This window comes from Lygodium microphyllum, chromosome 9 (assembly GCF_053477565.2).
Source record: "Lygodium microphyllum isolate KBCC chromosome 9, Lygodium_microphyllum_v1.1.10, whole genome shotgun sequence".
NCBI classification, from domain to species: Eukaryota; Viridiplantae; Streptophyta; class Polypodiopsida; order Schizaeales; family Lygodiaceae; genus Lygodium; species Lygodium microphyllum.
In genome coordinates, this window is record NC_141143.1 from 147,770,771 (window position 1) to 147,789,235 (window position 18,465).

The 18,465-nt window shown below is 41.2% G+C and overlaps 1 protein-coding gene across 6 annotated transcripts in view; it reads right to left on the minus strand.

The window, feature by feature from the left end:
• Positions 1 to 18,465, minus strand: part of LOC148031689 (GPCR-type G protein COLD1-like) — a 113,237-nt gene that overhangs the window by 14,581 nt on the left and 80,191 nt on the right. For all 6 annotated transcript variants that reach the window (XR_015691933.1, XR_015691931.1, XR_015691930.1 and 3 more), the window contains one exon: positions 8,172 to 8,260. Coding sequence is in view for 1 of the 6 variants with exons in the window: in XM_087685259.1 (XP_087541385.1) it covers positions 8,172 to 8,260 (89 nt within the window). In the remaining 5 variants the exon portion in view is untranslated. The remainder of the gene's footprint in view (positions 1 to 8,171; positions 8,261 to 18,465) is intronic.

An 18,465-nucleotide genomic window follows, 5' to 3' on the forward strand; every position in this document is an offset into this window, starting at 1 on the left:
CTGAATAAGAACAGTGAACTCTGTTCATGCTAAATATGAACAGTGAACTCTGCACATGCTGAATCGTAAGAACAGTGAACTCTGCTCATGCTGAATAAGAACAGTGAACTTTGCACATGCTGAACAGTAAGAACAGTGTGTTGGATAGTAAGAACAGTGAATTCTGCACATGCTGGACAGTAAGGGATGTTGATCTGGAAATGCTGTGCTGTTACTATGCAGCTGGGATTTACTTAGAAGAGATGAAAACCAACTGTTCACAGGTTATGTATTTTGGGACATTACCGTTTTTGTAATTTTCTATCTTTTAATTGATAAAGAAATACCAAGAGGGGCGCCGATCTTCGGGGCCAATCAAGTGTTGAGCGAGAGAGAGAGAGAGGTCTCTGTTTATGTGTGTGTATGTAAACTCCAGGTGTTAATTGAAGGAACTACCGCTTTATGTGAGTCATAGACCGGTTGCATGGTTCCATCCTCGGGATTTGAATTCTTTTCTGTAAGAGATTACAGGACTAGAGAGATTGCAGACATGGATAAAGGCAAAGGAAAACTCCCCCATGAAGAAGAGAGTTCTTCTTCTACTCATAGACACCAAAGAGAGAGTAAGAATCCTCGGATGCAAAAAATTTTGAAGTCACATAATGAGGATTCTAATGCTGAGTCATCACATCATACCATGGAGCGCTCAAAAAGGCAAACCTCTAATGTGCGTGAGCATGTGGAAAAGACACCAAACATGGAGACAGGTCCAGTGCAACAAGAAGCACAAGCACAGGATCAGGGAGTGAATGGTCAAGGCAATTATGCACAAGTGGCACAGCAAACTATTCCTCCTCAATTTGCTACTTATCCCTCCTGGTTACTTTGGTGGTGGGTCAGTTTTTCAAGCAATGGCTGGATTACCCACGGGTTATCAGGGATACTTGCCTAGAGGGCCACCATGAATAATGTCTATTGAGGCAGTGAACCCACTTTATGCTAATATTGGTCTACAGTTTGGTTATCAAACTCTGCAGAGTCCTTATTTTATGCTTGGAGTACAAAATGCAGCCAGTTTTTCTCAGCCTAATGGGCATATGGCAGCTAAGACAGGTGAAATGAATGCTGATAATGCACCTAAGGAACTCCCCTTTTTACAACCACCTGTCTATGACAACCTGACACCAAAAAGTGCAAAGCCTAAAGACTATAAAGAGGGTGGTCAAGCAATAAAGTTTGAAACCTTCAGTGGTATACAAGATAAGCCCAAAGCTTTGACATTTATACAGCAGTTTGACACAACTTACACAGAAGGGAATTTTACTGAAACTTCTAAGGTGTGGAAGGTTGCAACTTTTTTGAAAGCTAATGCTTTGCAGTGGTGGAACATATTGTTGATGCAAGGATATGCACATGCCACTTGGGTTCATTTCAAACAGTTGTTTGCAGCCTCATGGTTAACTAACACGTTTGAAGTAGATGTCATGACTGCATGGCATAAATTGGATGCGGCAAATTGTGCGGATTTAGAAGAGTACAATAAGAAATTTTGGGAAGCACTTTTGCCGTGAGTCTTACACGACAGTGCCCCTGTAAGAACAAATTGAAAAGTACTGTTGCGGTTTGCCCGAAGCCATCAGAGATTATTGTACCAATACTAGGGTTACAAATATGGTACAGTTAATTGAAAATGTTGGTCTGGCAAATACATTGTTAAAAGGAAAAGCTGACAGCTTTAAAGGCACTGAAAAGAAGGATTCTCAATTTAAGCAGGATCTTGGCAAGAAGAAGAAGTAATTTCCAGAAAGGACCAGTTTTACAAAGAAGTCTTTTGGAAGAAAAGATTTCGGTAGCAATCTCAAACTTCTTTTAAACAGGGTAAAGGACAAAAGAGGCCACTTTTTGGCAAAATCATTTGAAGAAAGAAAGGCTGTAATGATGGCTGAAAATGCTTTATTTGTGAACAAAAAGGCCATATTGCTTCTAATTGCCCACAGCAATTTTCTAAAGATGCAGAGGATAAAGATGCGCCAAGTAAAAAGAAGCCCAGCATTGGCTTAGTGCCTAATATGGTGGGAGATCAATCAGTTGATGATGCTACAGAATTGTGTAGAGCTTGGGGAAAGATCAGAGATTCCACAGTGCTTATTTTCTTTGATCCTGGAGCTCGTGCAAACTTTATCTCACCAGCATTGGTAGCTAAATTGGGTATACGTCCCGAGGAAATGGGACCAGTTGGACAGGCTGATTTGGCATGCCCGGGACATACTGAACCTGTCACCCCCATTCGTGGCAAACTTCGTATGCATATTCAGAGTTATGCAGACACAGAGGAGTTCCATATTATGCCTCTAGAGGGTTGTGATGTTCTGTTGGGTATCCCATGGTGCCACAGGAAGCATGCTATCTTGGATACTTACAATAGAACGATTACTCTTGTACATAGGAGCAAGACTCATGTGTTAGATGTGAAGCTTAAAAGAGAGTCTATTCCAGTTGTCTCTACTTCTGCAATTACTTCTGTAATGAAAAATCATATTTCTGCGTACTTGGTTTTTGCAAAGCAAGTTAATGAAGTTGACCGTAATGTGCTTGTACTAGATGAAAGTAGAAGGGCTTTCTTGGATAAATTCAATGATTGTTTCTCAGATTCGTTACCAGGAGAGTTACCCCTTGAGAGACCGGAAGATCATACCATAGATCTTATTCCAGGGACTAGTCCGCCCAATAGGCCACTGTACAGGGTCAGTGCAGCGCAGCAGAAAGAGATTATGACACAGGTTAATGAGCTTTTAGAGAAAGGACTAATTCAGCCCAGTAGTTCTCCGTTTTGTTCACCTGTGTTGCTAGTTCAGAAAAAGGACGGCTCTTGGGGAATGTGTATTGACTACAGAGCCTTGAATAAGAACACGATCAAGAATAGGTTTCCAATTCCGAGGATAGATGACATTCTTGATCAATTACAGAGAGCAGGAATGTTTAGTAGGATAGATTTAAAAGTGGATACCATTAGATCAAAATCAGGCCAGAGGATATCCATAAGGCTGCTTTTAGAACGACATTTGGTCTCTATGAATTTTTAGTCATGCCATTTGGGTTATGCTCTTGCTACATTTAACAGGATGATGGATAAAATTTTCTACCCTTATCGAAGTTTCATTGGCACATTCTTTGATGATATGATTATCTTTTCAGAGAATGAAGAGGAGCATAGAAAACACCTAGTTGCAAACTTTAATGAGCTTAAGCGTAACAGATTGCTCATTAATGGTAAGAAGAGTGAATTCTTTTTGGAAGAGATTCACTTCCTTGGGCACATAGTTTCTAAAGATGGTGTGAAGATAGATCCTGCAAAGATACAAGCAATTGTCTCTTAGCCAGCCACAAGTGTCAACTCTTTCAATTCCTTATCACCATGAATTGGATGATATGAAAGAGCAGTATGCTGATGATGAAGATTTCTCTGAAATCTATGAACAGTTTATCAATGGCCAACATCATGATCATTATGTGTTCAAAGAAGGCTTTATCATGATGCATGGAAGACTATGCGTTACAAAACAGCTAAGGCCAAAAGTTTTATTAGAAAGTCATGCTCCACCATATGCACAACATCGTGGTGTTGATGCTACAGTCAAAGTGGTAGAGACTTTCTTCTATTGGCTAGCCTTGAGATCTAATATTGATGCATATGTCAGATCTTGCCTTGTATGTCAAAAGGCCAAATTTGATAGACAGAAGGCACCAGGGTTATTGCAACCACTGCCTATTCCAGAAAGGCCATGGGAAAGTATTGCCATGGATTTCATTTTTTATCTTCCAAGAACTTCTTCAGGGAATGATGGAATCTGGACTATCATTTGCAAATTCAACAAACAGACACATTTCATTCCTGTAAGGAAAAAGGTTAAGTCAAAACACATGCTAAAGATATTTATGCAAAACATCTTCAAGTACCATGGAATGACACGGTCAATTGTCAATGATAGAGACCCAAGAATGACTAGCTTGTTTTGGAAAGCATACATGGACACTACGCTGAAATTTTCAAATTCTTTCCATCCACAAACTGATGGACAGTCTGAAGAAGCAAATTCGACTGTTTTAGATTTACTGAAGTGTTATGTTTCAGATCATAAGACTTCTTGGGCACACTACTTGCCATTGGTTGAGTATGCATACAATAATACAATGCACTCATCTACTGGAAAAGCACCTTTTGAGATTGTGAAAGGTGGAAAGAAATTGCCTCCCATTTTGCAGACAAAAGATAACATCTTTGAAGCAGATCGTTATATAAAAGATTGGGAAGACGCATATAAAAAGGTCAAGTATGCCCTAGAAAAGTCACAAGCTAAACAGAAAAGAGCTGCTGATAGTCATCGTCAAGAGCTCTTGTTCAAAAAGGATGATTGGGTCTTATTGCATTTTGAAAAGGCACGTTTGAGAAAACAGAAGTGCAAGGAACATTTGTTTCCAAAGTTGAGTATGCGTTATTATGGCCCTTTTCAAGTCTCAAAGAAGATCAATGACATAGCATATAGGCTGAAATTGCTAGAGAATTGGAAAATTCATAATGCATTCCATGTGAGCCTATTGAGGCCTTTTATTGGTGAACTACTAGAAGATTTGGTTCAAGAGGAACAGCCTAAAGTAGAGGAATTAGATGAGATTCAAGTTTCTAAGCAAATCCTGGCACATAAGGGTAGGAAAGTGAAAGATAGAGTTATAAGAAGATTTTTGGTGAAGTTCAAGAACTATTCACCAATGGATGTCAAATGGATGGAAGAGGCTAAATTGGCAGATTCGCCTCAGTTATTGCAACTTTACCGAGAAGCTTTCTTACCAGAATCCACAGTGACTTAGAATGCTTTTTGAAGCAATGTACATTCTCTATTGTATAATTAAATATTGTATCTCATTGAATAATGCATAATGTATGGCTTACATTTAGCACTAACATGTGTATCATTGAATGAAATCTCAGTGCTTTGAAGTTATATTTCTTATACTTCAGTTGAATGAATATGCATGTTGTGACACTAGTAGTTCGCGAATACATACTATCACCCTGTGTTGCATCCGAAAACATGTATATTAGAAAGGCTCCTAATAATCATAGTTGGATACAGGATATAATCCTCCATCTATATGAGACTTGAACTTGCGATGACACAAATGGTAGTGGGAAAACTCCTACCATTGCCCCGTGTCATCTGATAGCAAGTGATACATGCGATGGCACTAATAACATGAAGAATCTTCTTATCGCTCTGTGTCATCCGTTAGTATGTGTGGCATGCAATCGAGGTTACTTGCTTCTTTCAAGAGAGGGTATGTCATCAGGTGGTGATACCTTTTATAGTTTCTTTTCTTATTTACTTATATAAATATTTTTTTTTCTTTTGTTGTTGTTGCTTTCTACCCCTAGAGTTCTCTTAGAATAAACGAGATCTTTGCATGGCCAGAGGAGGCAGCCATTGGGACAATTTGGACTAATGGTTTGTCTAAGCCTTGGAACCAGTTCCATATCGAATGGGCACTGAAGAATAGAATGCCACTGGTTTGGGACTGTGTGCTTAGCCACTGGAGATGGTGCAGGACAATGAGCCTGGCCAAGATAGAAGATGCATATGTGAGAATGCTCATGGAATAAAAGTCACTGTAACTGAGCCACATTACACTTTTGATGTGGTCGCAATGATAAAAGTTGCACAGAATAACTTGAGGAATGCAGGGGTCACCATCCCTAAAATTTAGGGAGTTACTATTTTTGGACCCCAGAATCTGTTTGCGTCATTGTCTTCGTTTTTACAAGAGGATTAATTCTCTGGCTGTACCGAGGCCAAATTTTGCACCGATCATGGAGAATTTTAGATCGGAAGGTTTAAACGGGAAAATTGTTGCATATATGCCGTGTGGCACAAATTCCCAAAAGAGAGAGAGACAGAGCATTAAAAAAAAAACGTAATAGGCAAAAGAGGCAGAGGGGAGAATGAAGTTTGGAGAAGCTGAGGGCAGATTGCTACAAGAAAACCAACCATGGAGAGTACTTCTACGTCTCTGACTCAAGCACGGAGGTAGAGCTTGCTCCCTCTGATCACCTCTCTCTCTATTCTCGAAAGAAATGCTTTGCATGATGGACTGATTCCATCGAAGGTACAATTTTGTGTTTTTTTTTTTCTCATGCTAAATCATAAGAACAGTGAACTCTGTTCATGCTGAATCAGAACAGTGAACTCTGCACATGTTGAATCGTAAGAACAATAAACTCTGCTCATGCTGAATTGTAAGAATAGTGAACTCTACACACGCTGAATCGTAAGAACAGTGAACTCTGCTCATGCTGAATAAGAACAGTGAACTCTGTTCATGCTGAATCAGAACGGTGAACTCTGCACATGTTGAATCGTAAGGACAGTAAACTCTGCTAATGCTGAATCGTTAGGACAGTGAACCCTGCTCATGCTGAATAAGAACAGTGAACTCTGTTCATGCTGAATAAGAACAATGAACTCTGCACATGCTGAACAGTAAGAACAGTGTGTTGGACAGTAAGAATAGCGAATTCTGCACATGCTGGACTGTAAGGGATGTTGATCTGGACATGCTGTACTGTTAGTATGCAGCTGGGATTTACTTAGAAGAGATGAAAACCAACTATTCACACGTTATGTATTTTGAAACATTACCATTTTTGTAATTTTCTATCTTTTAATTGATAAAGAAATACTAAGAGGGACGCCGGTCTTCGGGGCCAATCTGGTGTTGAGCGAGGGAGATAGGTCTCTGTTTATGTGTGTGTATGTAAAGTCTAGGTGTTAATTGAAGGAACTACCGCTTTATGTGAGTCATAGACCGGTTGCACCTATTGTGTACATGCATTGTATGATCACCACTCTTGGACTCTTGGCTCATTGGCCAATGCACCCATACACCAAGAAGGTGTGGGTTGGTGGTATGGGACACCAACCCTTGGGATGTGGTCATGACCCAAAGTGTTGCTAGCTCCTAAGCTCAAGGGTGAGCATGTTTGGTTCCATGGCTAGGAGGTAAGTCTAATGTCCACTCCCTTATATCCAGTGGAAAAGACTTGTGTCGTGTCTCATATGCAAGTTGGATTCCAGCGGACGTTTCATCCATCGCCTTTACAATCTTAGCAGGCTCTTGGGTAGTCCATAGTGATACCATTGGTGTGACCCTTTGGTCTCTTTGGGGTGGGACCTTTTGAACACAAGAGGTTGGAGTTATAGTCTTCCCCATCCCCCCCTTCCCCGAGGGTACCCTTTTGGGCCTAGGAGAGGTGGCTGAACAAGTAAAATTAAAGGCCTTTATTACAAAAAAATTATTATGCATTGCAGCCTAATTTAACTCCGCAAAAACAGCCCCAAAAAGAATTATTAGACGAAAAATGTATTTATTATGTGGTAGGATAAATGCCTAAAAATGACCCATTTAAGGATGTGAGCATTTCCTTTTATCCCTATCCTTAATCTCACACACTATCATCTTCCCATCATCATCATTATCACCTCCATCATCTCTTCCCTCTTTGGGTGGATGATCTCTACCTATTGACTGCCGCCACTGCCTTGATGGTTGCCTTGGATGTTACTGTCAACTGAAGTCAACTGCCACCTAAACATTAGGAGCTGCTGCCCTGCTTTTGAGCCTCCACTCTTTGAGCTCACTCAATTGTATCTCTTCCCTTCATCATTAATCCATTTTTCAATCATCTTCTTCCTCATTTGCATTCTTGTCTGAGTATACTGTGTATTAGTCGCATTTGTACACTCTCTGTGTTTCTCTATAAAACCTAGTGTAACCTCACAAGTAATCTGGAGTACGCAGAGACTCTGAAATTGCTTCCAAGTTAGACCTATCTTTACCCTTTCACTTCCTTTTCTAGTGCTTTCTTAAATTCTGGAAATTTTACTGAAAACTTTGTATGAAATAGAGATTTTCCCTCAAAGTCTTGGAGTAAAAAATATAGACGTCATATAGTTTAGGCCAAGCTTTCTATGTTGATGCAAGAATAACATTTGAAAGCTGCTCAACACACCCATGCATCAGAAGGTGGCCTGCATGAATTGTTACAAAAGAAAGCCTTGAAAAAGCCTACATGTGTATTCCAGTAAGTCCTGTAGACAGGCACCGATTCATCAATTTTCACATTAGAAAAAAGTACACACCTTTGCTTGCCGTAATTCATAAACTTCTAAGAAAAGCTGCCTTGAGAGCTCTTCCAAGCCATTGACCTCTGCTGTCATGTTCTTTATTTCTATCAAAAACAAAGAGATTAGAGTGTATGTAGCATGATATACTGCACATGTAAAGAGAAGCTTTACAAATTGTACTATCAACAATAACATTTTAATAAAATTAACACCCTTAGAAAGCAAGAAGCTAATACTGTGCAATTAGTTTTTCTAGCATTGTTCATGCAGCACACAAGTTATCTTCAAAAGCCGTGTTTGAATCTTGAGCTACTGCAAAAATCCACAACTCAGTCCTACATCCTTCTGCCATCCCAAAGTCTGATTTGAATGTCTCTAAATAACAGTACAACAATTTCCTGCTTGCATCAGAGTCTTGGCTTTACAAATAAAGTCACGGAACCACCAGATCCTTCGACTGTTGCAATGGGTTCCCCAACATTCCATACTATTGTTCCATGTTTTGTCCCTGTAACTTTAAAGAAATCCCTTTAATCTGCCAGTGTTTTCTTCTCCTATACAATTCAACCATTGCACTGCAATCTAGCAATATGAAGATTATAAGCCATCTTTAGCTGCATGCACACAGAGATATACACAATTACAAATACCGAAACAGGGTCCAATTCAACGAAGCACAAGGCATGGACAACAAGAGCTTCAAATCTTCAAGAAAAGAATAAGCTAGCAGGCTCATGGGTAGAGTGCCATGTTAGCACTCGCATGTTGGATGAATCGTGGCTAAGTTTTGCAGACAGAGGGTTTCAGATCTGCCCAAGTTCGGATGCTTTGACATGTGGAACAGCTCTTTGATCCAACACACAATTAAAGACCCATCATGTTTCTTTGGGCACTTAAATGTGTTAAGCTATTCCACTGCATCACAATTTAACTCGCTACACTCATGAGCAAATGAAGGAGAGGCAATCACTCAAAAACAGCGCACACACGCCCCCCCCCCTCCCCCACCCACCCGCGGTGTGAACACCCTTCAGTGGATGTTGTAGGGACCGATTAGGCATGGAGATCGAGGCAAACAGTCATTACACGCAATGAGAGACGGAGAGAGTGCAAGAGAGCAGAGTAGAGAGTGAGCACGTTTTCAGGTACAATGACAACTGTGTGTACCTTTAGGTTTTTTAGATAGATATATATGTGTAAGTACAAATGCCAAGGGTGTGTTCACACCCAAGCACATTTAAAAGGCACGAGGCCTTTATTCCCAACCACCTCCCACCTAAAGGCAATGTGCCTTAAGAGGAGAAAAGAATAAGCTAAGTCTAGGTATGTACAAAGCTGAAATACATATATCTATCTAACTCCCATCATCTGTCAGCAATGAGCAAACCGCCTTTGCTAGAAGACCCTTTGTGAGAAGGTCTGCAAGGTTATCATGTGTATGCACATTGACAAGCTCAATGCTCTTGCTGTGAAGTACATCTCTAATGAAGTGGTACTTCACCTATATGTGCTTTGTCTTTGCATGAAAAACAGGATTCCATGCTAGCATGATAGCACTCTGACTATCACAATGGAGAACAGGTAACTCTAAGATACCAAGCTCTCCCACCAGATGTGAAAGCCATAAAGCCTCCTTGCATACCTCAGTGGCAGCCACATACTTTACCTCTGTAGTAGACAATGCAACACACTTTTATAGCCTGGAGATCCAAGAGGCTGCTCCTCCTGTGAAAGTAAACAGATATCCAAAAGCGGACTTCCTGCAGTCCACATGACCAACATAGTCTACATCCGTAAAGCCAACAACAGATGTCTTCTGCTTTCCAAAGCAGATGCACAACTCCTTTGTGCCTTTGAGGTATCTCATAATACTTTTCACCGCATCCCAATGCTTCTTACCAGGGGTTGCTATATATCTGCTAACCACTCCCACTGCAAAGACAATGTCAGGATGTGTAGCAACCATAGCATACATCAAACTGCCGACAGTTGAAGCACATGGTATCTTGGCCATTTCAGCCTTGTCATCATCAGATGTAGGGTTGTCCTCTGCACTAAGTTTCACATATGGAGGCAATGGAACCCCAATTGTTTTCCCTCCCTCCATATTGAAATGCTGCAAAACTTTGGAAATATACTCCTGCTGAGATAGATAGAGTAAGCCTTTCGATCTATCTCTGAGTATTCGCATGCCAAGAATGTGATTTGCATCACCAAGATCCTTCATGTCAAAGCTGCCATGAAGACGTTGCTTCAATGAATCCAAGGCATGAGAATCCCTGCCAACAATCAGCATGTCATCAACATACAAAACCAAGATAATCCAGCTGCCATCTGCTACCTTCTTGGTGTACAAGCAATGATCCAATTGACTTCTATGAAAGCCTTGGGACGACATGAATGTATCAAACTTACGATACCATTCTCTTGGTGCTTGTTTGAGCCCATAAAAACTCATTTTGAATTTACATACCATTTTTTCTTTCCCTTGTTCAACAAACCCTTCAGGCTGCTGCATATATATGTCTTCATGCAAATCACGATGTAAAAACGCAATCTTTACATCCATCTGTGCAAGCTCCATATCCTCAACTCCAACCAAGCCCAAAATGGTTCACAATGTAGTCATCTTGACTACAGGAGAGAAAATCTCATCAAAGTCAATTACATGCTCCTACTTGTACCCCTTTGCAACTAATCTTGCTTTGTACTTTGGTGAGGAACCAGAAGTGACCTTCCTCTTGTCAACCCATTTGCATGGAAGAGTTTTCTGCCCTTTAGGCAACTCCACCAAGTCCCAAGTGCCATTTTTTTCAAGAGATTCCATCTCTCACAGCATGGCTTTATACCATTTCTTTTTGTCCTATCTATCCATTGCTTCCTTGAAGCAAGACAGTTCACCACAGTCTGTCAACATGACATAATCAGCCACATTAATTGCACCAGGAACAAACCTGTCAGGTTGTCTAGTAGCCCTAGACGATCTCCAAATCCGAAGGTCATTGTTTGCTGGCTGTTCCTACAAATTTCCATTTTCAGTTTGTTGTCCTGGCATTTCAGCCTGCAAATCAGCATTAACAGCTTGCTATCCTGGCTATTCCCACACATGTGATGGCTTATTTGCATAGGCAATAGCTAGCTGATCATTTCCAGCATCATTTCCTACATTCACAGGTTCATTTACAGCAAGTATTTGCTGTTGTACAGAGCGGGCACATTTTGCTATCCAAAAGGTATTTCTTCCCAGAATACAACCCTACGGACCTCCTCAGACTTTTCGGGCTGTTTGTGCATGCAATCTTCCTGGAAAATAACGTCATTGATGTGTACTACTTTCCTTTTCTCGAGATCCCACAATCTATACCCCATTTCACCCTCGTCACCATATCCAAGGGAAATGCATTTAGAGGACTTTGGCTCAAGTTTGCTGTGTTTTTCTTTACGAATGTGCACAAAAGCCTCGCAGCTAAACACTTTCACATGAGCATATAAAGGTGGCTTGCCCGACCACGCTTCTTGGGGAACTCCCCTCCCCAAAGACTTGTTTGGTGACCGATTAATTAAGTGAACGGCTGTCATAACAACCTCTGCCCAAAAACCATGGGGTAATGCAGCATGAGACAACATCGTACAAACCTTACCTTGTATGGTCCAATTCATACGCTCTACAACTCCATTTTGGGGCGGATTATGAGGGGCAGTAAGCTCCCTCTTTATCCCTTTGCTGTCACAAAATGCCAAAAAGGCCTTGGACACATATTCCCCACCATTGTCAGAGCAAAGACACTCGAGTGTCTTATCTGTCTGATTTTCAGCCAATGCCAAGAATTTTTTAAACTTATCAAGCACTTCATCCTTGCTATGAATGGGATAAACCCATACCTTGCGTGTAGCATCATCGACAAAGGTGACAAAATATTTCTTTCCCCCTAAAGATAATCCCGACATTTAACATACATCTGAATGTACTAACTCTAGAGGAGAAGATTTCAAAGAAAGAGACTTTTTGTGAGACGTCTGTGCAAATTTGCCATAAATGCAATGATCACAGTGCTCAAAATCAGCATAACGAAGACAAGGCAAGTAACCCAAACAAGAAAGCACTTTCATTCATATTTGACTCATGTGTCCCGACTGGCCATGCCACATAGAAATGCTTGGTTGCTCGGTCACGGCAACAATATGGTCACGCACACTAGATAGATGAAGTGGATACAAAGTATCACTCTTGCAACCTCTGGCAATAACCCTAGATCCCTTACAGATCTTCCATTTTCCATCACCAAAGGTGACCATCATCATCTAGCTGCCCTATGCTAATCAAGCTCTTCTTGAGCTGAGGTACATGGTGTACATACTGAAGTGTAAAGACAGAGCCATGCTGAAACTGTAACTACACACTGCCAATACCTGTAATCTCACATGCATAGTTGTCTCCAAGATGGACAACACTATGTCAACCCCTTGTATAGACGGAAAACCACTCAGGATGAGGGGTGACATGAAAGAAAGCACTTGAATCAAGAATCCAAATATGCATGTCATCATCTGTATCTGCAAGTAAAGCATGTGCACCAAAGTGTGAAGAGACAAAGAGTATGTCACTCCCACTGTCACTATCATGAGTAACTACATTCACCTCTTCAATTTTTACACTGCTCTTCTTAGGCTGACTGTCCTTCTTCTCTTCCTTGCAATCATCTGTCTTCTTGCCTTTTCCTTTCTCTTTCTTCCATTTGTAGCAGTCACGTTCAAAGTGGCCCTTCTTGCCACAATGATAGCATTCAACATCTTTGCCACGTGATTTACTGCGTCCCTTGCCATCATATTTGGCCTTTTGTTGTGTTCTGCCCCTAGTATGCAAAGCACTGGAAGACTTACTCGATGCATTGTTATGCCGATTCGTCTCTTCCATAAGTAGAGCACTCTCTACATCAGCATACAAAAGGATCACATTAGAATTGCTCATAGCAGTCCTGAATGTATCCCAACTCTCTGGTAGAGTGCAAAGCAAGAAAGTAGCCTTAAATTCCTCATCAATCATAAACTTCAAGGCAACCAGCTAGCTGAAAATGGAGTTAAACTCAATAAAGTAAGTAGATATTGTTGTACCCTCTTTCATATACAAATCCATAAGCTTTTTCAGCCAATACACTTTGCTCGCAGCACTCTTTTGGGCATACAATTCTTCCAGTCTAGTCCATATAGCATATGCAGAATCCAAACCTTCAATGTTGAAGAGCAAAGCATCAAAAATCAATAGCTCTATGGTTGAGCGGATATTGTAGCACTGCTTTTGCCAAACTGCAAAATTATGTGTGCCTTCAAGCTTCTTTATATGCATCAGATTACTGCTGTCATTGCTGCCAGCCATGATTTTCAGCCCAAATGTGACCAAAAACCAGCAAATGCAGGCCCAAACTGTCACGCAAGTGACCAAGGTACAAACAAGTACCAATCAGTAATAAATGACCGCGTAGAAGCACAGATTTCAGATCTGTAATTAAATTTTCAGAAGCACCAAACCATGTGCTACAGCATTATCCAACTGATTACAGCTGTTCCAAGGGCATGTGCATCACATTACATGAGGAATCCCAAAATTTCAGCTGCAATTTCTGTTGTACATGTACCCATGGCATAAAATTTGACACGAACTGTCAAAAGCATCAAAATTTTGTGCTCAAAGCATCAAACACACATCTACATTTCCTCTATCATGCATAGGACAGGCCAGTTTTGCCAAAATAGAGCAATTTCAGCAAAACCCCAAATTACCAAGTGTTGATGTCCAAATTGTGCGAAATCCAACCTGCATGTACATAAAATGCCCAAATGCAGCACAGATGTTGCCCAAACTGCAAAAGCGCTAAATTGCACAGGGTCCAATGTGCCTCAATGTCGAGAAATTGGGTTAATTTCAGCCCAACTTGCGCATGTACATTAAAAGCCCCAAATGTCGGGGACAAAATGTCACAAATTCCTGCAATTTCTGAGACAAATTTGCTTGTCTTGGGAAAAGCCCCAAATTTTATGGGTCCAATGTTGAGAAATTTCACTCGGATGAGCAAAATTTCAATAATTGTGGCAAAATTCCCAATTCAAATGCGCACAATGTCTGCAATTTTTGACACAGATGCCTCAATTTTGCATGAACAGTACTCAGTTTGGAGAAGCCCCAAATTTCTAGCTCTAAACCTGCACAAATTTGCACATTGTGCTTGCGCGCGCAAACACCCGAAGGAGAGAAGACAAATTCAAAGAGATTTTGAAGAAATAGAATACCTCCCTCCCCCCCCTTTTTTTTGTTTGAAAGATGTGAGGTGGTCTGATAGGGTCTATTGACCCCGTTCGACTATCCCGCCACACAGCACGCCTCCAGTCCTGTGCAGCACGCCCGTCAGCTGCATGCGCTGGCTGCTGCTCGATGGTCACGCTAGCGCCTAGTCGTTGGCGCCTGGTCGCTTTGGTCACATCTACACAGTGGTTGCCCCGTCCTGTCCTTGGCATGTCCAGCTGGTTCCATCCGTTGAGCACCAACAGTCGTCGCCTACAGGAAGTGTATCCTGTCACACGCCACCTGGTCCTACGTCTAACAATCAATCCATCCGTCGACAGTCAATTTACTGCCCACCGAGAGCTGGCCTTTGAGCTATCTCGTCACCACGCTAGTCTTCTGCCTCATCCTAACGATCGTCTGCAACACCTTACGCTATGATACCAGTTTGAAGGGACCGATTAGGCACAGAGATCAAGGCAGACTGCCGTTACGCGTAGTGAGAGACAGAGAGAGTGCGAGAGAGCAAAGTAGAGAGTGAGCACGTTTTCAGGTACAATGACGAGTGCGTGTACCTTTAGGTTTTTTAGATAGATATATATGTGTAAGCACAAGTGCTAAGGGTGTGTTCACACCCAAGAACATTTAAAAGGCACGACGCCTTTATTCCCAACAAATGTGGTGCTTAGTACCTTGGGATTGTTCTTTCATACATTCTCACATAGTGGATGTGACATTCCAGCACTCTCTTCTCTCTTGCTATTCACTTGTTCACTGTGCGTGCATGCGTGTGTGTGCATGGGTGTGTGTGCACGCTGCTGAACCCTAACCTAACAATGGTATCATAGCCATACCTCTTTCCAGCCATCATTGAGCCTCCGGCTTGGCTGCTCTCCTCCTTGTTGGCTGCTGCTGTGCAAACTGCGGTCTTGCTGGCTACATGGAGACTTGATGTTGCCTATCCCAAGTAACATCAGAACTAGCCACTGCCTGCTCTGCAGGTCAAATGCAACATTCAACTGGCCAGGACTTGACATGGCCTCTTGACAGCTGCCACATTTGAGCTGCCCCATCATGACAGTCCCTACCCATCATGCAGCCTGCACTGCCTCATCCTGACAGCCCCTGCCCATCATGCAGCCTGCACCATTATGCCTGATCCACGCAGCTCATTTCCTGTCATGCTGCCCACCAACATGTCCATCACCTGGTCAACCCCCGACGATCGTGCTCCCTACGCACATGCCTATGTCATCTGCCCAGCATGATTTATCATTAAAATATTCAGCTCCCCCAAACCTTACTCAGCATTAACCCAAAAAATAACTCCTATTCACATGTAGTCCCTTCACAAGCAAAAAATTTTGGGGATTTTGCAACAAGCATCAATTTCCGCCAAATTTCTTCGAAAATTTTGGGACTTTTGTCTAGAACCCCAAATTTCACCGAAATTTGGTCATTTTGTATTTGGTGCCCAAAAATTTTCAATTACGTACCAAGAATTTAGAGCTTTTCACATTCAAGCTCAAATTTCACAAAATTTCAGCAACTAAATTTGGGGCTTTTGTGAAATTTCCCCAAATTCATCAACATTGGGACCAAATAAAACCTTCTACATCCACATTCATGAACATTCGACCCTTTTCAGCTACAAATTCTTCATCAACATCATCAATTTTGCAAAAATTATGAGTCTTTTGGCTTTTTCTTTACTTTACTTTTGTGTTGCCCTTGCATTTCTACTTTGAACAGTTGCTGGTTACAAATACCAGCAATTTGCAGCAAGCAATGGTAGGGAAAAATGATTCGCTCCATATGTTTAGGGACTTTGATAAATTGGATGGCACTAATTATCCCATGTGAATATACATGATGAAGTATGTGTTAGTTCCCAAGCAGCTTTTGGGTTATGTATGTGGTTCAAAGGTTAGGCCTACAAGCCCAGCTGCATAGAATGCTACAAGTTCATCTAGCTCATCCACTATCACCAGTGGATCTTCCGCTCCAATTCTTGCTACACCTCCCGCTACACATCAATTGAGATGGGATGGGTATGATGCCCAAGCTTATGCTTTAACTGCACTCTTGTGCGAGCGACAAGTTATCCTGGATATTCAATCGTGCATAAGGCCAAGGATGCTATCATGAGGACATGTATTTTTGAAACCTCACTTAACATGTGGATTAATTTTTAATCACATGGTTAAGAAAGTATCGCACACGTGAGGTGTAATTGGGATTAGAGTAAATTTACAAGCTCAGGACCCGAGGAAATAGCGAGATGTTAAAAGGTAAAAGTTACTATAAGTTATGCCGCACAGGTACTTGGTGGTATCTAGTGCCAGTTAGTGGCCTAGGTCATTCATTTGGCCATAAGTGTCAGTTTGGTGATACTAGAGAAGTGACATTTAATGGTACCTAACAGCAATCTGATGTTCAAAGATGGCACAGAGACACTCGGGAATGGAAGTTGCCTAGCCAATTTAATTATTGGCTAGTCAAATTATTTTTCAAGGCACTGAAATATTTATTAGATTAATATTCAATATTTAAAGACTAAAAATTAATATTTAATTATGGATAATGCTGGAAAAACCATTTGGAAAGACTGTCACTTCTCAAAAATTCCCATGCAAGACTGAAAAACGTCTTTAAAGGCTGGAGAGAGACATTTTAGTGTATTCAACCTGGAAGAGGGAGGGAGGAGATGTTGCTGGTCTGATTTGCAGCCATTGGAGGACCTTCTAAGGCCACCAGGGGCAAGAGAAAACCAATCAAAAGCAGGTGACAAGATGTACAAGCTGTTGAGATACAGTAGCAACAGTAAATGACTAATTTTCTTCAGTTCTTTGCATCTACAAGGTGTTGAGGCAAGGCAGGAATAATAAATGATAGTTTTTCTTGAGTTCTATGCAAAGAAAGTTTGAATTTTCTCTCCTCAACATTCTCTCTCATCTCCCAACCTTCCTACAGCCTTGCTCTAAAGATTACAGCATTGAGATGACCAGAGGCTGAGAAATTTCAAATTTCTTTGCTCTAAACCTAATTTGCAACAAAAATTAGGATTTAACAGCAACCTCAGAAAGGGTGCCAAAAATTGGAAGCTCGAAGTCTTGGATTCAACAGGACTAAAGCTGTTTTTAGTCAAATTCAAGTGGAGGTACCAGTAAATCAATCAATTTGGGGCATTTTCCATCTCCATCAAAGCGGATGAAGGCCAATTCACTACTCGAACCAAGGGATAAATCTGATTCAAGACTTGCTGGTCACTTTGGACAAGGGGAGTTGGAATACCAAAAGGGATTGGAAGAATCCCATTGTGCATCAATTCTTCTTCAATTAAGTTAAACAAATACCGAAAGGAACATCAATTTTAAGACCAACATGGTATCCATTGTCCAAGATTATAAATCAAATTGCATTTCCCAGTTTTATGATAAATGTTACTGTTGTAACTAAGTTGTAATTAGAGAATTACCACCCATCCACAGACGGAAGGCTGGTTACACATACTTGGGATAAGCTTGCTTCGTTGTATCAGGTGCACAATGAGACTCGTATAGCCTATTTGCGCAAACAATATAAGATGGAGCATGAAACCAACCTTCCTTCCATGGATGGGTGGTAGATCCCTGATTACAACTTAATTACAGCAACAAACAATAAATGCAAATCTGAAAATATAAATTTACCTACTAATCTTGAACAATGCACACCCGATTGGCGCCCCTTTCGGTATTTCTTTAGCTTTATTAAGGAAGAAGTTGATTTACAATGGAATTCTCAATATCTCCTTCACAATCCAAACTCCCCTTGCTGTCCAAAGTGACCAACAAATCTTTAGTCTGATTTGCTCCTTGATTCGGGCATTCACTTCATAAACGATGTAACTGCCCCAAATTCAATGGTTGCCTAGTCCTCCACCTGAATTTAGTTGAATTTCGCCTTCAGTCCTCAAAAATCCAAGTCTTGGAGCTTCCAATTTCTGGCACGCTTCCCGAGGCTGTTGCTAAACCCTAATTTCTGCTGTAA